Source organism: Zalophus californianus, chromosome 10 (assembly GCF_009762305.2).
Source record: "Zalophus californianus isolate mZalCal1 chromosome 10, mZalCal1.pri.v2, whole genome shotgun sequence".
Lineage (NCBI taxonomy): Eukaryota > Metazoa > Chordata > Mammalia > Carnivora > Otariidae > Zalophus > Zalophus californianus.
Window position 1 is genome coordinate 101,042,028 of NC_045604.1, and position 21,617 is coordinate 101,063,644.

At 38.6% G+C, this 21,617-nt stretch overlaps 1 protein-coding gene across 5 annotated transcripts in view; it reads right to left on the reverse strand.

Annotated features, from left to right (window-relative positions):
- The window catches only part of AUTS2 (activator of transcription and developmental regulator AUTS2), a 1,115,275-nt gene that overhangs the window by 594,464 nt on the left and 499,194 nt on the right, over positions 1–21,617 (reverse strand). For 4 of the 5 annotated variants that reach the window (XM_027609948.2, XM_027609949.2, XM_027609947.2 and 1 more), the window contains 2 exons: positions 17,835–17,936; positions 3,540–3,575 (listed from right to left, as the gene is read on the reverse strand). In XM_027609948.2, the coding sequence (XP_027465749.1) occupies positions 3,540–3,575; positions 17,835–17,936 (138 nt within the window). The remainder of the gene's footprint in view (positions 1–3,539; positions 3,576–17,834; positions 17,937–21,617) is intronic. The other variant, XM_027609950.2, reaches the window with a different exon arrangement.

Genomic DNA, 21,617 nt, shown 5'->3' on the forward strand with positions numbered 1-21,617 from the left:
AATTAAACAACTGTAATATATGGACAGCCTGGAAAAGTTCATTCTAACACCATGGTGATCACTGAGGATCACAGAGAGTGAAATTCTATTTGTTTATTTGTTCACATATGGAGTAAAGTGGTATATGGCTGACCGAACACACATAGGCTCCTCAGAAAGCTGTAAGAATGTTCCTGACCTACAGCTACAAATTCCAAAATTTATTTCTTACATCACTTATTTCTGGTGATGATCCTCTACCTACCACAACATTACACAGCCACTTAATGAGACCAAGTGTTGTCCATCACACACTATAATGGGAATAATTTGCTATTAATGAGAGCTGTTCTGCATGCATTAAACACCTTGTCTCATTTAGGATTCACAACTCTAGTAGGTGGGTGCAGATTTACAGATATTAAATAACCTGCCCAAGGTCACACAACCAGGCTTCAGATCAATCTGTCTCTAAGTTCTTAATTACCCACTATGCACAGTAACACTTCAAATACATGTATAAGAGAACATAGCACAAAACATTTAAATTAAAATGAAAACATGTTCACTGCATTAACGTTTAAAAAAAAAAAAAGAAAGAAAAACCCTACACACTCCAACAAGTTTTGGTACTCTTGCCAAAATAAAAATAAAAAATAAAAAAAAAGCAAATAGAATCCAACTAGTCTATACTTCCATTTATATTTAGAATATGAGCTGGGCATGAGTATGTAATGAATATATATGTGTGTCTCTCTGTGTGTATAACACCCACATTATTCAAAAGCTCCCAAAAATGTGAAAAGTTTGTTCCAATCCTTCTTTATTTTGTCTACTTTAAGAATCCTTTGCAATATGCTTATGTAAATACTGATTTTAGCTGCTGTTCTCATTTCTCAAATCTTCAGCTTATAAATGAATTGGAAAAGTAACAGACCTAAGCAGACATCTTTGGAACACAAAACCAAAGAGATATAAACAAATACAACTAAATCAAAAACAAAGGACTCTTCTTTAAATTCTCTAACATCACAACTGATAAATGGGAAGAACTGAAAGAAAAATATACTGGCTGTGGATAGTGTTGTACACAGGCACACGTGAGCTTGTGTGTGTGTGTGTGTGTGTGTGTGTGTGTGTGTGTGTGTGTGTGTGTGTGTGTGTGTGTGTGTGTGTGTGTGTGTACGTACCTGGGTGGGTGTCTATTTTATTAGCACACACAATGATCAGCATCTCACCCTAGTTCACTAAAAGGTCTTTAAGAGCATAAACTCTAAATGAAAGGAAACTGTGAAGTTAAAGTAACGTTGGGGCAGGGGAGATAATGTAAGAAAACAGTTCCAGGTCGCTAAACCCAGTAAGTGAGTGCCTTCAGTTTTCTTACACCAGAGTTCCCACTATGGTTCAATTGCATTAATAACGCAGTGACTCTGAAGGTGAAGTGTCTCCATCCACACTTCGGAGAAATGCTGAAAAGAAGTAAGGACAGAGCCCAAATATCACCATTCCACTTACCTGATGCTGAGCCTTCATTACAAACATAAGTAAAGGCTAATATTGACATAACAGATCATAAAGCACAACAAAGAATATGTTGACACAAAACTCTTAAAAGTTGTGAGTTTACTATTTCCACTTAGAAGAGCATGAAACTCCCCAATGCTGATGTTGGTACCTGAAATCAAGTGTTACATGTAATATCGTTGGCATGAAAATTGAAACAAAAGACACTTTTTGATGAGAACTTGGCAATAATATCAATGGATTTTGCAATTCGATAACAGAATAAACCCATTATTGGAAACACATTCTAAGTAGAGCATTTTGGTCATAGTTTCAGAGCTGGCCATGCATCTGGTACGTATGTTTACCGTGTAAGCTAATAATACCACAGATTTTTTTTATGTAAGCAAATTAATACTAAGAGCAATTTTACCAAAGGACAAACTTTTATACTCCTCCAACACTGTGTGAATATAAAAATCATTTTAGATTTGTACCTGCACTCTTTCCTCAAATAATGTATTAGTAAAAATTAAAAAGAAACACTCCTGGAATTAGAGAGAAAAAAAGTGACAAAAAGCATAATAAAATTTTTGAGGTTTCTACCACTGACTTTCTTCTTTCAGGGTTATCATATTGACAATAAAAAAAAAAATACTAGAATGTTCAGTCTCGAAGTGATCAAGGGCTAAGTTGGTGGTTTTGGCCTTATTCTTCTAAAGAAAGCCAAGAGGGATAATTTAGCTTTTGGACAGAGAACAGACACTGGCAGTCTCCAGATTTTACTTCCAGCATCTCAACCCACATCCAGCCTGGTGTGAAGACATGGCAGATGGACTACTTCTGTTATTTCGACTGCTTCAGCATCCTGCATGTTTCTGTAAGCATGAATATTCAGCCACAATAAAGAGCAAGGATAAGCGTGCTGACTGTATTAAGCAGGTACAAAAAAATCTTTATCCTTACCCTTTTTCTCCTCATTATCATAGATTAAGGAAAAAAAATCAACATTTAGAATATGCTACTTCTGCCAAGCTTGGAAAAGACTTATCATTCAACGAAATGATGCTGGTTTTCATATATTTAATGTAAATGTATGAAGAGAAATGTGTGGGCAGAAGAAAACCAGTGTAATTAGCATTTTAGAGGAAAGAAATTTAAAGGCAACTAAACTGAAACAGTAATTATTTTCCACTTTATTTTCATGATTTCATTATTTTCTCAGAAAAAGCTGAGCAGGCATTGAGTATCAGGGTTCATCATTCAGAACACAAATCAGATTCCTTTAAATACCACAAAAACCCTCCACATTGGCATGTTTTCCTGTTGTGTAAATAATGCCTATTTGTAACTCTTTTGTATTTAGATCTTGAAAAAGATTACTGAATCCAGAAAGGGTAATTTTGCTATCAATAAAAGAAATAAAGTGACAATTTCTCTATGAGAAAAATATCTATGAGATAATCCCTGAGGTAGGACACCATCCCTACCCCTCTCAAAGGGCAGAGAAATGTCTAGAAATAAAACAATACACTTGTATTTGCTAAAATGAGGAGTTCGTGATTGCTCAAAGGAAATCTAAAGGCCGTGAACTCACACTGTAAGGGAAAACATCCATTAAAACACCACCGCTCATCAAAAAAATTATTTTAAAAAAAAGCAATTCATTGTATTATGCAGGGAAGTTAAGAGATCTTTAAAGTGAATAAAAACCTCAATGCATAATCTGAATTCCATCCTCCACATGACACTTGTCACTAAAAAAAAAAAAAAATTACGTAGGAAAGGTGGCGTGAACCAATCAGGTCTCCTTTACACTGCTGGAGAAGGAGGAAGTGCCCTGCGAACCACATCTCACACTGACTTAGGATCCCTAGGGCCCCACAGCTTATGTAGTTTAAAAATAAAATACTCCTAATGAAAGGATGGCTATCAGTCTGCTCTTTAGGACTGAGAGGGGATTTCTTGGATTTTTTTTCATATCCAAATGAGTGAACATTATAGAGGTAAATCAAGGCCAACGCAAGGCACACATGTGGAAGTTGAGATAAACTTACGAAGTAGCCTGTTCCCAAGCTGGAAGGAGCTGAACTCTGCAATAAAGCAAAAAGACAAAGTGGAAAATCAGCAATGGTTTTTAACACGTTCCAATCCACACAGCTCATTACCAGCCCTTTGCGGGTTTTTCATCGCTACATCACATCACTAGTGTATGCTGCCCCTTGTCATCTGCTACTGAAACGAACACCGTGTTGGCTTAATTTTCCCCTTTACATCTCTCAACAACTCAGAGATGCTAACGTGCTATTTACTGAATTCCAAGCTTCTGCGGTGGACGTAATTGCCAATTTATTTGACAGGCAGCTGGGTAATGAATTAATGATGGCATTTCGCCCTGCACTGAGACTAAACAGACACGCATCAGCCTGCCTCTCTGACTTGCTGACATTCAAGGCCCTGGTCTCAAGCTACTCAGTTTTGTGGCCGCAAAGGGGCAGGCAGGAGGAAAAAACCCAGACTGACTTGAAAATAAAAGCCCAGTGGGTTTGGATGACTTTTCCAGTGTATGACCTACTTGCCAGTTTATTCCCTAAAGGCACCGGTTAGTACACACAGAGCACTTTTCAAAAATGAGACATTTTGTAAACATAATTAGTAGAATGAAATGCAAAGAATGTGTGGGTAAAGGGAAGCAGTGAAAAGCACCATTTTTCCGAAGGTTTCAGTCACAAGAATTATCAATTTAGGCTTCCATAGTTCTGACACTCAGAAAACTAAAAAAATAATAATTCTGAAAGGTTTGCAGGGCATCACTTCTTTAGGCAAAGAGGTCAAAAAGAGAACTTAGTTTTGTTTTAAACTTGTCTGTGATCCATGCGTGTTTGTACTTCTTTTTTTTTTTTCCTCAAAACCTCTCATTACAAATGTTTTAATTTTCAGTCTCCTTTTTGTGAAAGAGAAAGACCCCAAGTAAGCTTGAAACAAAAAGAATGCTAGGGCAGGGGCAGTCTTCTGGTCTCAGCTTGGTGTCCTTGCACCAGCAAGGCCTTTTCTCTGACTAGCATGGACCAGGTGTTACACCTTCCCTGGGGTGGGCTGACTTCCACCCCCAAGCAGTGGTTACTCAGTTCACCTCTAGCTCTTCCACCCACATGTCCTGTCCCTGCTTTGCAACTACAGGTAGCAGGGACCATCAGGTTAAGTCATCGCTGCTTCCCCAGTGCTCAGCACAATGCTTTGCACACAGGATGCCTGTAACAAGTATTTGTTGAATTAATGTATAAATACATGAGAGTTCGGATTGCATAGGGGAAAAAAAAAGATTAGGTGAATTTAGCATCTCTAAAAATACAGTAGATGTGAATCTTCTCGATTTTAAACTGTTTTCTGAGAAGGAAAAACAGTGCTCTATGCATCAACAGCAACCACATCAAACAAGAATTGTATGCTCCAGGGCATTCCTAAATGCACTTCCCAAAGCAAAACTTTCTTCACCTAGGTTTTTCAGACAGGCTCAGGAGAATAAAGGACAATCAATGTGTGATCTCGCACACTGGACTTGGTTTAAAAAAATCTTGCTGCATTCTTGATCCCATAAATGGTATGTAGGGAGATCCACAGTAGCCGTGGAGACAGCTTCTCATCGCAGTGATTAGCCATGTGACAGCATCACCTGTTTTCGGTACCCATAGCCTTCCATGGAACAGAGGAAGGCAAAAGCCAACTTAGGTCTCCACCACCCTGGAGTCATGCCCCTGGGAGGTAAACTCATTTTAGGCTGAACTACTCAGAAAGAACATGGCACTTATTTATTTCAGGTTTTTTTTTTTTTCCCTCCTTCCTGCAAATGTACTTTATCCAGAAGCAGAAGTACCCCTCCAAACAAACCTCCCCACCCCCACATACATATCATCTTACTGTATACCAAAGGAAATTACATCCTTCAGGTCTTGGAAAGCTCTGTTATACTCATTTTGCATATATATTGTACATTATTCAGGGAGCTGGGTGAAGAGGACTTTGTTGTGCGTATTTGTTCTGGCTATTGTTTATGCAGGTCTGACTGAATGAGGGAACAGTGGGTATCATTTCAATTTCTGATGTCAACATCAAATTACTTATTTAATTTCATGCCTGGCGAAGCATTGTATAGCTACACGCAGAATCATTTCACTTCATTTGTTATGCTGTGTTTTCGTGGCGATTGGCTTGCCTTCCAACTGACAGCTTTAATTACGACATGAATTTGATTGCACTGCCGAGGAATTAACATAATGCAACAAAGCATTTAAGCACCCTGCCTTATAACACCCCCGCCCCATGCACACACACAAACACAGACACATGAAAGTACACAGATACTATATCCTCACATACATTAGAAGTCCATTACAGTTTTCAGAATTTGCTAGAAAGCATAGAGAACCTTATGGTCAGAGCCTACCCACATTTGTCAACCCACTGTACTCACTTCTTCTAAAGAGGAAAAAGTTGGGGGCATTAACCTGTGATTTCTGGACCTGGCAAAAAAACTCTGTTAAAATTCCTCCTAATCGACTCTGCCAAACATCCCTTCTTATTCCTTCTCCACCATGTTTTTCTTGGCTAATTGCCAGCTCCCGTCAATCATCACTGGAAAATTTGAACAGAAATAACATCTCTAAAAGAGGTACCTCCTCGTCCATTTCTTCAAACTCAAGAATGTGGCTCTTGCCTTGTATTCACTGGGACACGATCCCTGAGCACCAACAAGACCTCCACCATCAGATACAGGTAACAGAAGTTCTGAGACTAGTCACAAGGAAGGAGTCAGGGTTTTACTGATAGCTCCTGACACACACATCACATCCCTTAGGCCTTGCTAAGGAGTCTCGATCATGAATGCTTAATCTAAGTTTGTATCTAAATATAGATGCATATATTTGATAACATTAATCTTTCTTCCAAGTCAGAAATTCCATGAATACCATAGGGAAAAATAGATTATGCTGTAAAAATTAATGTCTAGAAGCAGCTTTTCTGTTGTTTGAAATGTGTTACATTAGCTATTAAGTTACAGACGTGCATTTAGGGATTGGCACTGATTTCTCACATAGGAAAGAGACAGACACCAAGAGGTAAAAGGCCTAGGAAAGCAAAGAGGTGGTGATGCCCTGACCACTGAACCATCTGATAAAATCAACTTTCATTTCAACTTTCTGTGTTGCCCCCGGTCAATATCTAATGAGGAGGGGTCCTCCTGCTTTCTTTCTTCTTCTTTTTTTCTTTTTTTGCTGTAGAAAGAAGGCAGACTGTCCATACTATATGGCAGAAATTGCCACAGAATCTAGAAAAGATGAGGAGTGAAAATGAGGCTTGAAAAGTAGACATGTTTTAAAAAAAGAATGCAACAAACAGAAGTGTCCTTGAATTCAAAAGCATTTGAAATAATACCATACACCCATGTTTAGGCAAATACTTCTGTTGAATAATGAAAAAGGCTTCATTCTTATTTTTTCAAATGGCAGAGATGCAAATTCATTCATATTTTCAATGCACAAGGTAGAAACGAGCGGTAGAAAGAGATTGAGAAAACAGAGCAAGAGAAAGTGTTTAGCAGTGAGAAGACGAGGATATGAGGAAAAGCCAGCCTGCTGGCTATCTGATATGCGATTTCAGGGCTCATTATAAGCCATCTCCTATTTCACATGGTCTTTTCATTCTGCTGAGTTCTCTCTCTCCTTTTTTTTTTTTTTTTTTTTTTTTTTTTTTAGGTTTGACCACTGTTCCAACAATCTCTGCAAATTACCCACCTCGATCTCATTATGTTGCAAAGGAGAGCTTTCTTACACACTCTGCCTCAATCGCCAAGCTACATGGGCTGCAGGAATAGTAATGGGATGCACAGTTGAAAGACATTTTCCAGGAGGTAGAACATTGCGGCTGACATTCAAGTGTGCAAATGGATATTCATGAAACACTCACTGACTCTTCCTCACTGCTCCCTGCCTGACTTTCTTTACATCGCTGTCACTAAGCTATCATTGATGCTACTCATTAAACTTGTGAAGTTAACATATCTGTTTTAACAGCTTACCTACAACAAGGGATTTCAAAATTGATTATCCATCTAAAATAGATGTGCTCCATTCATTAGACCTCTACACAGAGAGGCCATGGCTATTATTACAGCTCTTTTTGAGCATGGGATGGATGTGTACTCCACCCCCAAGAGGAGGATATATGCTCTGACCCCAGGGCTAATTTAATAGAATATTTAAAAATTCTTCCACAACACCAACTGTGTTTGACATCCTTGCCTACCCACCTTCCTGTTAGGCTTTTCTCTCTTGGGAGTAAAAAGCAGAGGATCATGCCAAGAATCACATGGCCAAGTACATTTCTAGTAAAGGTCACAAAGCAAACTCATTCATGGATTTTCTGTACCATTTTAAAAAACAATGACAATTAAAAAAAAATTGAAATCTTCATCCTAGGAAATGGGCCTTGGAGATAGGATTACTTAGAGCTAGTGAAGACACAAAATATATTTGAATGGGAATTACTACTAGGGGGATTCGAGTAAAAACAGGCCAACAATTAAAAACAGAAATACCCTATGATCTATTCCACTACTGTATTTACCCAAAGAGAATGAAAACACTAATTTGAAAAGATATCTACACCCCTGTTTTTATTGCAGCATTATTTATAATAGCCAAGATATGGGAGCAACCCAAGTCCCTCCACAAGATGAATGGATAAAGAAAATGTGCCGTATTTTCAATGGAATATTATTCTGCCATAAAAAAGAATGAGATATCTCGCCATTTGTGGCAACATGGATAAGCCTAGAAGGTATTATGCTAAATGAAGTTAAGTCCAAGAAAGACAAATACCATATGATTTCAGTTATGTGAAATCTAAAAAAAAAAAACAAAAAACAAAACAAAACAAATGAGCAAACAGACAAGAAAACAGACTCTTAAATACAGAGAACAAACTGGTGGTTGTCAGAGGAAAGGTGGGTGGGAGTAGAACAGATAAAGGGGATGAAGACGTACAAACTTCTAGTTATTAAATAAGTAAGTCGTGGAGGTGAAAAGTACGGCACAGGGAATGGAGTCAGTATTACTGTAATCATGCTGTGTGGTGACAGGTGGTGACACGACTGTGGGGAGGACTGCATGATGTACAGAATCACAGGTCAATGTGCTACGCATCAGAAACCAATATAACACTGTACATTAATTACACTTCAAAAAATTCTACAGGTAAGAAATAAACAAATATATAATAAAATTAGCTTTTCAACTGAGAACTTTTATAATTCCATACCATCAAAGTTAAAAGAAAATAGTGGAAAATTTTAGGGAACATGAAGGCTAGTGTAGGTGATTATTTTGGGAAAGGATTTGCTTTTCTTTTTTGTCATCACTCTTGTTAGTGACTGTTTTTGGTGTTAATAAGTAGCAGATATGATTTTAAAAAGGTGGGCGGGGCAACAGCATGACGAAAGCATCGGGTATGGAAATGGACCCTTCTGACTTCAATTTTCAACCCTCTGTTCCAACCCACTTCACATGGTCACCGGTTCTCATCTCTACTCAGCCCCTTCTGGCTTCTTTCCCTCACTGCATTCTTGGCCTTACCTTTATATGCTGTTTCATATAAAGGGCAAATAAACATTTTAAAATAAAAATTATAACAACATTCTTTTCAACATCTTCCAGTGTCTTAAAAAAAACGTATAGTGGATTGAATAGTGTAATAGCGTCCCTCCAAAATTCATATCCACGTGAAACCTCAGAATATGACTATAAAAGTTAATTTTATGTGCCAACTTGACTAGGCCCCTGGTTACCTAAATATTTGGTCAAACATTATTCTGGGCATTACTGTGAGGGTGATTTTGTATGAGTTGAACATTTAAATTGACAGACCTAGTAAAGCATGCTCGCCTCCCTAATGTAGATGAGCTTCATCCAAACAGAACAGAAACAGAACAAAAGAATGAACATCCTCAGAGTAAGAGAGAATCCTTCTGACTGCACATGAGGTGGGAAGATGTTTTTTTTTTTTTTTTCCCTGCTTTCAGACTTCAACTGAAATGTGGATTCTTCCGGGGTCTCAAGCCGTAGAGCCTATGGACTGGAATTATACCATCAGTTCTCTTGGTGATCAGGCCTTTGGACTCAGACTGGAACTAACCACTGACTCTCCTGGGTTTCCAGCTTGCTGACTACAGATCTTGAGACTTATCAGCCTCCTCAATTGTACACGATTATACACAGTACTGGTTCTGATTCTCTTCAGAACCCTGACTGATATGACAACCTTATTTGGGATATGTGCTGCAGAAGCCAGCACTACGATGACCTTCTCTGGAAAAAGGGTCTTTGCAGATGTGCTTAAGTTGAGGTCATCCTAGATTAAGGTGGTTCCTAAATCCAATGACTACTATACTTCAAGAAGAAGAGAGGACAACACAAAGCAACACACTGAGCAGAAGGCCAGGTGAAGACAGAGGCAGATATTGGAATGACGTAATTGTAAGCCAAGGAATGCCAGATGCCGCCAGAAGCTAGGTGAGGAATGGAAGGATCCTTTCCAGAGCTTTCAGAGGGTTCATGGCCCTGCTGACACCATTAATGCTGGAATTTCAGCCTCAAAACCTGGGAGGTAATAAATTTCCATTATTTTAAGCTACCACTTTGTAGCCCTCAGTTACAGCAGCCCAGGAGACTAATGCCATGCCTAGCCTCCTTACCGAGCACTACAAGGTATCATGTGATCAGCCCCTGTGCTCAGTCACTAGATTCTAGCCACACTGCACTGTTTTCTTTCCCTCAAACATGTCATGCTTGCTCCTGACTCAGGCTCTTGAGATTGTTGCTCCTGATATCCAGGGTGCTCTTCCCACAGATCTTCACAGGGCTACCTCGTTCTCTTTATTCAGGCTTCGGTTAAAACATCACCTACAGAAAGGCCTTGTCCAATCACACTGGTTCAAGCAGCAACACGTGCCCTTCCACCCCTCATCACTGTTTTGTTTACCTCATAAAATGTATTCTCTCAGAAATAGTTTTACTGTTTGCTCACAGGTCTGTTGTTTGCCTCCCCCCAAAGAATGGAAGCCTCATGAAGATGGAGGCTTCATCTTGTTTACCAGTCAACCTCAAGTGCACAAAACTGTACCTGACACATTTAAGGTATCTGGTAAATATTTCTGGACAATCAAACTGCTGACACATCCAGGAAAACACATAAATATATGGTTCTGGAATAGAAAAGGGCAGGAACAAACTGCCCTTTGGAAACAAACTGGAAATCTTAACACAAATTTTAAAGAGAGAGAGAAGGGAAGAAACAGAACATCAAGAGTACTTTACAGGACTGGCTTAGATGAGATTTTCTTCTTAACTACAGAAAAACTCATGGATGGTGTGGCCCATTATCTGTTTCTTCCTTAATAGCAGCAAGTCAAGCTGACATGGAGTAAAATCTCCTTAAAGGTTTGGGGGGAGGGTGGGAAGAAAGGAGGCTAAGACACACGCTTGCATGAATGAATGAATGACAATGGCACAGTGAGACCCACAAACCTGGAGAGTTTCAGGGTATCTCAAAAAGATGCAGAAAAAAATGCCTCAACTAGGATGTTAAATGGTGTACATGGCTTCAGAACAATCAGATTAGAGAACTGTTTAGCACAACACTTACTAGAACTTAGTCCCTTTTCATGATTTTCTGAAATGTTTCAGTTCCTTCAAGGTCTTAAGCCCTTAAAAAGTATTAAATATTTTTCTCCCTTCTCATAACCAAAAACCTGGCCCAAAAAACTGTTCACAGAGAAATGAGCCATATCCATATGCTCATCTCAATAAGGCATTAAAGAAGTTTACTTCCACAGGATGGTGGGAAGAAATTACTAGAGAAAGTGACATTGGGGCTAGCAGAAGGGAAAGAGAAAGAAGAGAAAAAGGATTACAAAAGAAAAGACAAAGGTAGGAAGACTTGAAAGTGCATACTATTTAAGAAAAAAATGGTGGATCAGAGGAACTAAGCACAAGGTACGAAGATGGGCAATAAAGGAGGGAAGGACGACGGAGGGGAAGCTTCAGACTTCCTTGTGGAGGGCTCTGCAGACAGTCCGCAGGAGTGTGGACTCCGTCCAAAGTATCTTAAACAAGAAAGCGTAATTGTGAGCTCGGATTCTTGGAAAAACAACTCTGGAAGCACTGGAGAGCACAGGGCAAAGGAAACAGAGATGGACAGATGACATCATGAGAGGCCACAGGAATCCTCTGTGGAACACGTGCTGAGGCATCTAACGTATCAGCAGTGTCAAGGAGAATGTGATTGTACCCAAATACCCCTTCACAAATACCGCCAGTGGATAAAGGAGAGCAACTAAGTAGACAGGATAAGTGAGACAGAGGGAGGAACAGAGCTTGACCCTGACGATGCCAGCTCCAGGCTCCAATACCAGGACAGGGAAGTAAGAGGGATGGACAGTTCAGGTTTGAGAAGAACAGTTGAGGAGACATGTGATGGATAATAAGGATTTTTTTCTGAGAGGAAGAGTCACGTTTGGTCATGATTGAGATAGGAGATAAGGAGGGCTTGTCAAATTGACACTTGAAAAGAATTCAAATTTACAAGGGCAGAGAGGCTCCTGAGGGAAGTTCTAAATCTGAGGCAAAAGAAAGGATAAAAATTTTTGAGCACCATGGATGTGCCAAGAACCGTGCTATGTGATTCAAAAACACAGTGTCAGGTGATCTTTAAAGAAGACCTACAAGGTAGGTGAAATTATCCCATTTTACGGAAAAAGAAACCAAGACTTGGAAAGATCAAGTTCTTTGCTCAAGGTCATGCAGATAATAAATAAACCGCTTTTAAAAACTTGGTGTGTTTGTAATGAATGCCCAGGATCAGTTCATAACTTGACGATTTTATTTACTAAATTTATAAGTACGTTTAGCCCCTAAATTCTGACAACTTCCTCAGTTAGGAAATTCTGTGTAAGTCAGAAGCAATACTGTCCCCCCTGAATAACCCATCATGAATATTTATATACTCAATTATTCCCCTTAACTTTTTCCTTAGTGACTAATCTAAACAAGTTACTAAGTCTCCTTGATGTGGACAATCTGAGAGTCCTTGTAGACAATTACTCCCTTCTGGCAATACAGTTTGGGAATACGTAATTTAGAAAAGCCAAGCACATTTGGATTTGAAGCTTTACCCATGAGTCAAATTCTCCAGCTACAATGGAATTCTTTTTTTTTTTTACTCTTTTTGCATGTCCAATTCAAAATAACTAAGCTGGAAAAATATAATATCTTCATTAACTGCAACTTGGGAGTAAGTCTCAATTGCCAAAGCTTCTAAAAATAACAAAAGTGAGTGGAAGACTTAGGGGAATTTTTATCTCAGCTGCAAAACCAGGAGTGGGCATGATGGACTAACAGGGACCAAATACACTCTCCCACCTTAAGAAACAACACAAAAAAGCCAGACAGATGTATAAGAAAAGGGATTTTAGAAACCGGGCAATCGGTACTGCAAGACAGTGATCTTAGAGACAAGGGAAGCCAATGAGATGATCGACCCTGAAAACTGCCCCAGCTTACTGCCTGGGCAGAGTTTTCCTGCCACAGTAGGACGACGGGGGAGTGGGGGTGGCCCAGATGGAGCCCAGAAGTACCCCTGAGTTGAAAAAGACAGACCTGATAACTGGAGGAAGCCAAGGCAGCTGGAATTTGCGAAGCAGAAGATGGGAGAGCAGAGAGCTCCACACATGAAGGGGACAGAATCATGAAAGCTGCAAAAAGTCCCCTCTGGTCTTCACCAGAATCCACCTCAGCACATGTGTTAAGAGAAAAGTACCCCAAGCAAGGGGAACACCCACTGGAGAGGAGCAGGTAGAACAATCCCCAGAGCTCACACAAGGCAGAAAATGGTTGGTATTGCCACCAGCTGGCAAGGTTTGGAAAACATCACATAATGTGTCAGGAACTGGGCAGAGTATTCAGTACTGGGGAAAAAATGAGCTTTAGCCTAAAGGTTGTTCTGGTTCCACCCAAGAAAGCATAAAAGCAAACCTCAGAAAAAAAATCAAACTATTTCCAAATGACATAATTGCATCCCAGAATAAAGCTCAAGAAAATTTTTAGAAAGCAAAACCATCCAGCACCCAATAAAGAAAAACTTAGAATGTTTGTCATCCCCCCAAAATTGTCAAACATGCAAAGGAGACAGACAGGACATAACAACCCACAATGAGGAGAAAAACCAACCAACAGAAACAGACATGGAAATGATACAGATGACATGATTACTAGAGATCTAAGATCTAAGGTAGAGATCTAAGGCCCTCAGCCTTAGAACAGTTAATAATAACTATTTCCCATAGGTTCAAGAAAGTAATGAAAGCACAAGCATTGTAAGGAGAGACATGGTAAATCCACATAGAACAAAACCAGCAGCGGTCCTTCACTCCATCTCCTCATTCTCTGATAGTCATTAAGGTAATTAGTTACTAATTCCCTTTAAAGAAAAAGTAGGGGTATCTTTATTTTTTAAAATACTGTGTGGGTAGGTGTTGCCCTGGTATCCAAAAAAAGTTATTTTGTGGCTTGATGTGTTAAAGGCTTTTCATCTCAGCAAATTTTGGATTGCAATAGGCCTGAGGTAAGAATTTGCAACCTCAGAACTGCCCATGCAAAGGAAATAAGTGGCTAGAGGTTCTGGAACATCTCACTAAATGCCAACTACTTCTCTTTTTTCCTTTTCCTTTTTTTTTGGTCATTTCTCCTTTCATATTTTGATACTGTTGTTGCAAAGGGTATGAATTTTAATAATTAATACACAACATGAACTCGAAGTGTTACATAGACTGTCTTGACATAGATTGGCAGGATTGTTACAGCCCCAATTTTTTTTATTCTATTGTGGTAAAAAAATGTATATATAGAGAGAGAACATAAAGTTTGACATTTCAGTCATTTTTAAGTGGCATTAATTATATTCTCAACATTGTGGATATAATTTTCCAAAACTATTTCATCACCCTAAACAGAAACTTTCAAACCATTAATTAATTAATAACTCCCAACACCTCACATTCCCCGACTCCCATGACTGGTCCATGCACACTCCTGCTTTCTGTCTCTAGGAATTTGCATATTGTACGCTCCTTATGTAAGTGGAACCATACAATATTTGTATTTTATGACTAGCTTCTCTCAGTATAATGTTTTCAAGGTTCATCTATGTTATAGCATGTATGAGAACTTATCCCTTTTTTATGACTAAATAATGTTCCATTGTCCATATATGCCATTTTTTGTTTATCCCTTCATCTATGGATGGACATGGGTTGTTTCTACCTTTTGGTTAGTGTAAATAATGCTGCAATAAAAATTGGCATAGAGATCTCTCTCTGAGTAACTATTTTCCATTTGATTGGGTATATACCTAAAAGTGGAATTGGTCGGACATAGGGTAACTACACATTTAGTTTTTTGAGAACCTGCCAAGCTGTTTTCCACACCGCTGCACCATTTTCCATTCTCACCATCACGTACGAGGATTCTAATTTCTCTATATCCCTGCCAACCCCTATTCCTCCCCCATTTTTTTTATCATAAGCATCCTAGTAGATGTAAAGGGCTATCTCATTATAGTTTTGATTTGCATTTCCCTAATGGCCATGATGAGAAGACTCTTTCATGTGCTTACTGGCCATTTGTATATCTTTTCTGCAAATGTCTATTCAAGTCCTTTGCCCATTTTTCAATATTGAGGTTCTATGATTTACAAATATTTTCTTCCATTCTGTAGGGATTTTTTTTCACTTTCTTGATAATGCCCTCTGAGATACACAAATGCCTTTAGTTTGGATGATGTCCAATTTTCCTATCTTTTTTTTTGTTGTTGCTAATGCTTTGGGGGCCATATCTAAGAATCCACTGCCAAATTCAAAATCAGGAAACTGACCCATGTTTGCTTCTAAGAGTTTCATGATTTTAGTTCTTATACTCAGGCCATTGATTTATTGTGAGTTAATCTGTGGACATGATGTGGTGCGGGGGTCCAACTTCACTCTTTTGCATAAGGAAATCCAGTTGTCCCAGCACCATCTGTTGAAGAAAGAATTCTTTCCCAACTGCATGGACTTAACATTCATATCAAAAATCCGTTGGCTATAGATGTATGGGTTCATTTTTGGACTCTCAATACTATTCCAATGGTCTGTATATCTATTCTGATGCCAGTATCATACTGTTTTGATCACTGTAGCTTTGCTTAAGTTTTCAAACATTGTTCTTCTTTTCCAAGATTGTTTTGACTACCAGGGGTCGCATGCCATTCCACAAAATCTGAGTATCTGTTTTTTTGTTTTCTTTTTTTCATTTTTGCAAAAAAGGATGTTGGAATTTTCAGAGGCATTGCCCTGAACCTGTACATTGCTTTGGGCAGAATCTCAATACTAAGTCTTCGTATCCATGAACACAGAATATCTCTTGCCAATTTCTTTTGATCTAACGGAAAGTGAATTCAGGGTAACCAATCAAAAGATCTCAATGACTATACAATACTGTACTCTTGTCCCCTGACTTAACGTGGCTTTCATTTCTCCACTCTGTGATGAAATTATGATTAACTAATCCTGGAATAATTTCCAGGGTGAGTGAGATCTCATATTAAAAACAAAACAAAAGCTCAGAGGAGCTACTTAAGTATTAACAATCTTTAACAACTTAGGTAAGAAATACTGCTTTATTATTTTAATTTATAGTTCCATCACCAAGTTAATGAAACATATAAACACACAAACATACGCACACAGCAAAACACTGAGTTATATTCTTTATTTGTATAATTGATATTAAACCTTATTAGAGGAGACAATTATCTAATATTAAGAGTATTACAAAAATAATTGTATTTTCTGTATTCCACTTAATTCTTTTAAGAATTCAATGTTCCATACATCAAGTCTCATTCTAAGTATCTCAGACTTTCCTGAGAGGTATGTCTTGGGACTGTCCACCTTGGATGATGGAGAAATATATGGGAGATTATACGGAATGACTCAATGTGCTGCAGTGGGCTCCAACCTTTTACACTTATGAACACCCCTAAGTTAAAAAAAGTTTTGAGCACACTCCTAAAATAGAGGTGTTTATAAATTACATACTTCAACTACTCCCAGCGTGTTAAATTATTAGCAAAGCTTCATTTCTTTTGTTTTTAGACAAAAAATAGTAAGTTCTAATATTTTTTTCCTGCAACACACCGAATCATCTTGTATCCCAGGATGAAGACAACTGCTTTAGAGTATTAAAAAAGGAGGGAGACAAGGGGCAAAGGTTTTTAATCCTTATTCTATGCCCTAGCTCGCTTATTCTTCTTGAAACTCAGAGACTCTGAATTTCTGTCTCTTTCTTGAGAGTACTGTATCACTTAATCTGTTAATGTTCCTTCACTGGTATCACTAATAAAAATGTCTCCCTACTTCATCATTTTATAAGAAAGCTTCCCAGTGTTGCTTTTAAGGTCAAGAATCCTGTTCTGTGACATGTTAGGTTAGAAGACAAGAGAGCCCAGAGGATTAGGTGGCTCCCAGGAGCGGCAACGGAGAATCTGCCCTCTTGGCAGATAGGAGGTTGGAGAGTCGTCAGGGACAGGTCTGGGGGCTGACAGACCCCTCCAGAGGTATGGTACATTATCACAAGGATTTTCCTTTGGAAATCAGTCAGGAAATAAAACTCCTTCTCTTGCCAAGTAAGTGGCTGGTCACTCATCCCTTCCAACAGAAATATAATGGCAGACAGGGATTATTACCAATCTCACGGGCAAAGAAATTACAAAAAGCCCAAAGTTAAATGTCGTCATCTTCCAGTGGTAGAACTGTCGGACTACTTTTCTCATTTCCCACACTGATAATAAAAGTATTATCCCTTCCCTTTGTAATCTTTTGTTTCTAAGGTGACACGTACTCCCACCTACCTTATTATGTGTTAAACCACATTTTGGGTCACACTAGAAAACAGAATGAAGCCATCAGGCCAGGCTCAAACATGTGTGCTGAGAGAGAGGGAACTGTAATGCTTGCATAGACCAAGTGATGGGACAGGATAGGAGTGTTGGGAAAGTGAGACCTGACCCAAGTGATGTGTGGTCTGGTGGTTTTGTCCGATTTTTTTTTATTATTATGTTATGTTAATCACCATACATTACATCATTAGTTTTTGATGTAGTGTTCCATGATTCATTGTTTGTGTATAACACCCAGTGCTCCATGCAGAACGTGCCCTCCTTAATACCCATCACCAGGCTGTCCGATTTTTTTTTAAACTTACATCGCTGAGCCTTTCCCGAGAGCTGCTCCTGTGGAAGCCCTTGGATTCTCCACTGGCACTGTCACTGTCACTGTCCCTGCAGCTGTTCTGGCCTGGCTTGAGCTAAAAGCAAAAGAAAAAAGGAAAAAGAAAAAAGTCAGTGGTCTCCTCACACAACTGCTCCTTTGCCCCCATGTTCTTCCAGTCTTGTCAAAAGTGAACAACTTAAGGTCCTGCGTTTTAACATTCTTCTCAGCTTCTGAGTCGTGCCAAGCAAGTGGCCACAGGAAGAAACATGGAGAAGGATAAGCAAAACATTTACCATAAAATGTCAGTGTAAAATCTGAGTGAGCAAGCCTACCAAAAAAAAAACAAAACACTTGACAAAAATCTAACAAAGGTCCATGAATCTTGGAAAGTAATCATCCCTCAGATTTGTCCTCTGTTCCACAGGGAGCTTTTCTGTCAATAAAAAGACCAAAACTCACTGAATTAGCTAAAGTCAGATTCAACTATGGTTGCCCATCTTCTTTCCCCTGTCCTCCTCTGAAGAAAGAATACAACAAAACAGGACAAAAAAAACAATGTTTTCTTCTCCTAGGAGAAAATGATGAGATGCTGTGTGTTACTGTTTCACCATTGGGAAGACACTGATCCTGATTTCTGAGATGACATTCTGGAGGTCTCCTGACAGGTATTTAAGAGTACCCAGATTAAGACCTACAGCTTAAGTAATTAAGCCACAACTCATTCAAAAAGTATGTATTAGGTGCCACATCTGGACCTGGTAGTAAGAGCTGGAAATATGATGCTAAACCAAAAAAAAAAAAAAAAAAAAAAAAGTCTCTGATCTTACGAAGCTTACATTTTAGCAGTTTCTATACATTTACCCAGTTCTGATTTTCATGTTCAGAAAATTCTACACATTCACCCATCTCTGACTTTCATGTTCAGAGAGTTCTACACATTTACCCACCTCTGATTTTCCATTAAAATGAATAAACACACAGAATTTCAAACCAGTATTCTATATGAGACTAGGAGACACACACATATGGACCATTAGCCAGCACTGTCATCATCAACACTGACCACCTTTGGAGAGACCCCAAGCAATCTGATGCAGGTTACAACTCATAGCCCTTTTATAATGTTCTCAATCTAGCAAGAGAAAGACTGCAAGACAGGCAAATATAACAACATAAGGAAATACATGATAAATGGAACACCAAAAAGTAGCCAGTGACATTAGGAAGAAAAGTAATCTCTGAAGCCTTGGATTTTAAAAGCATATTGAGCTCATAAGGCTGAGAGGAGACGGGAAGATACTCTTGATGGGAGAGAGGCCGAAAGCAAAGGCAGGAAAGCAACATGCTAGGAAATGATCAGAAGGAGTCTTATCTGAAACAGAGATTTCCTTCTGGGAGGAAATAGGAAGAAACATTACAGAGGGGTACGTGGATCAGACATGGAAAGTCTCAAACAAAATACAAGCCCCATGCTTCTGGGCAGGAGGGAATTTCAGAGAGAAGAACAAGTAATAGGTAGCAAAATTTTTGCCTGCAGGTTTTCATGTGGCTCCGGGGCCAAAGGGGAATGTGAACCAAGACAAATGGAGAATGAATCTGAATCCGCATTCCCTGTCTAATGCGCCTCTTTTAAAAAACTGCAGTTCAGATCCCACTTTGGGTCACACCATCTAATAAGCTGCCCTCAAATCCCCACTATACAGAACTTTTTGCTTTCAGCCTTTCTACAAATCCACTTTTATCACTTTCTTCTAAAAATCCCTTTCTCCAGAAGTCTTCTCTAATGGAACCCAGAAAAATGATACTCATTTTAGTTTGTATCCTCCTGGGCCCTTAACTACTTAGTTTCCTTCTAAATTACTGCTAAATCTGCTAATTCTAAGTTAATTCAGATGCAAGCTATATGAGCCTTTTCTTATTACTATGGAATAAAAGTTCAGAATATTGTCCTTCTCTTCAAGTTTTCGTTTTTATACTTATAATAAAGGGGAATTTAATCTAAAATGAAAATCACTTTCTCTCAATTTCCTGAAAATGTCATGTCCATTTCTGTCCTGCATCTGTCTCTTCACCCTAGATTTCCTCAACCCGTAAAGCTCACCCTCACCTTCTCTGTGCTTTCCAGGTCAAAACTGTTTTGAAAGCTCAGATATGATCCACTATATTCTTTGAAGAGCTAGCTAGCTTGTTTGCTTGCCTGCTTGCTTGACATGCCTTCAAAGTTTACATAATATATCATTCTTCATTAATGGCCTTTGATAATTATGAAACATTTTCAAGTTTGAAAAGGCTTACTGTTAAATAAATTTGACCTATGATAAAACCTATACATGGAGTGGACAATTTGTAGGCCATGTCATAATTTTTATATTCCTGGATATCTGAGTTAAGTAAATACAGATAAAGCTACCTCCAATGTGTGAATGATGAAACAAATAGAGCAAGTGATGTCCTCAGAATTAGGCAAGAGGTCTAGGACTCAATCCATGTCTATACTGCTTACTGCTCTCATTTTACTTCTTAGAACCCGTCTAGATATCAGTATTTCACATGGAAATAACAAGTCTGCAGTATATTAGTAATTCTCAATAAAATATGTTTTTAATATATTTGTGGTATGTGACTTCATTCACAAAGAAAGAAATCTTATAAGGTGATATTTGATCAAGAGATGTTTATAAAAACTCAGCCCCTCAAAGCTAGATGAGAAATAAACACCCAGCAGGGAATTAACAGTGTAAGAGCATAAAGATTTCTCCTGACATCCATCCACCTGGCTTCCCAAAATCTGGACATTGCATTTGGGTCTCTTCCATGTTTCTTCATGCAAGGAAAGTGATGACTTCAACAGGCCTGACAAGAGACTTCAGTGGCTCTGATGTATATCATCTGGCTAAACGTTGATGTAGGCTAAGGGCAAAACCCAAGAAGGACTGAGACGAAGCAGCTTCCTGGCCTTCCCTGTGCCCTGCCAGCAAAAGCACTTTAGTGAATTCTCTTTGGAGAGCCTTACATAAAATCCACCCCCACACCACCCTTTTCTCCTCCAAAGCCAGGCTCAAGTTTAAAGGAAACTTAGGATTTTAAGCTGTCAGACAGCTCAATATGTCAAAGAAATGGATTGACTACAGTAAGTACTAAAGCTAAACCACAAGATTTCAGGCAAAGAAGTATTCATTCCTAATCCCATGAATACATTTAAAACTGGCATTTTTAGCCATATCCAATGGATCATTTGGGGTAGCACAGCTAACTTAGAAGTTGTAATCCTTCACCTGAAATTCCCAGCTATTACCTACAACCAAGAGATATTACAAAGGCCAGGTGCGGCTTAAACATTTAAAGAACTAAAGAAAATCGATCCACCTGCATTGATTTGTCCTAGCATCCATGGCAGCTGTTCTAAGAAAGCTTTTGCTAAAACAAATGCAATGAGATTTCTTACTATCACCTTTGAGATACTTTAAAATACCTTGTTTATTTAAAAATTACTGTAATTCACTCTTATTTGCAGAAGTTATTCCCCTCAGAATATTATATAATTTAGGCATCCGAATTTAGAACAAAACAGTTAAAATAAAAGGAAGCTAGTTTCTGGCATGAGTGGTAGTAGTCCTATCAATAAGATTAACAATTTTTATAAAACATAAGCTGGCTTGTTTCCCATTAGATTTCACTGTCAACAATATATTCAAAAACTCTGAAGCTGTGGTCTTGTTAGAGTTAACTGTTATTAATGGCTAATTAGGAAAATAACGATCCATGGTTTTATCGC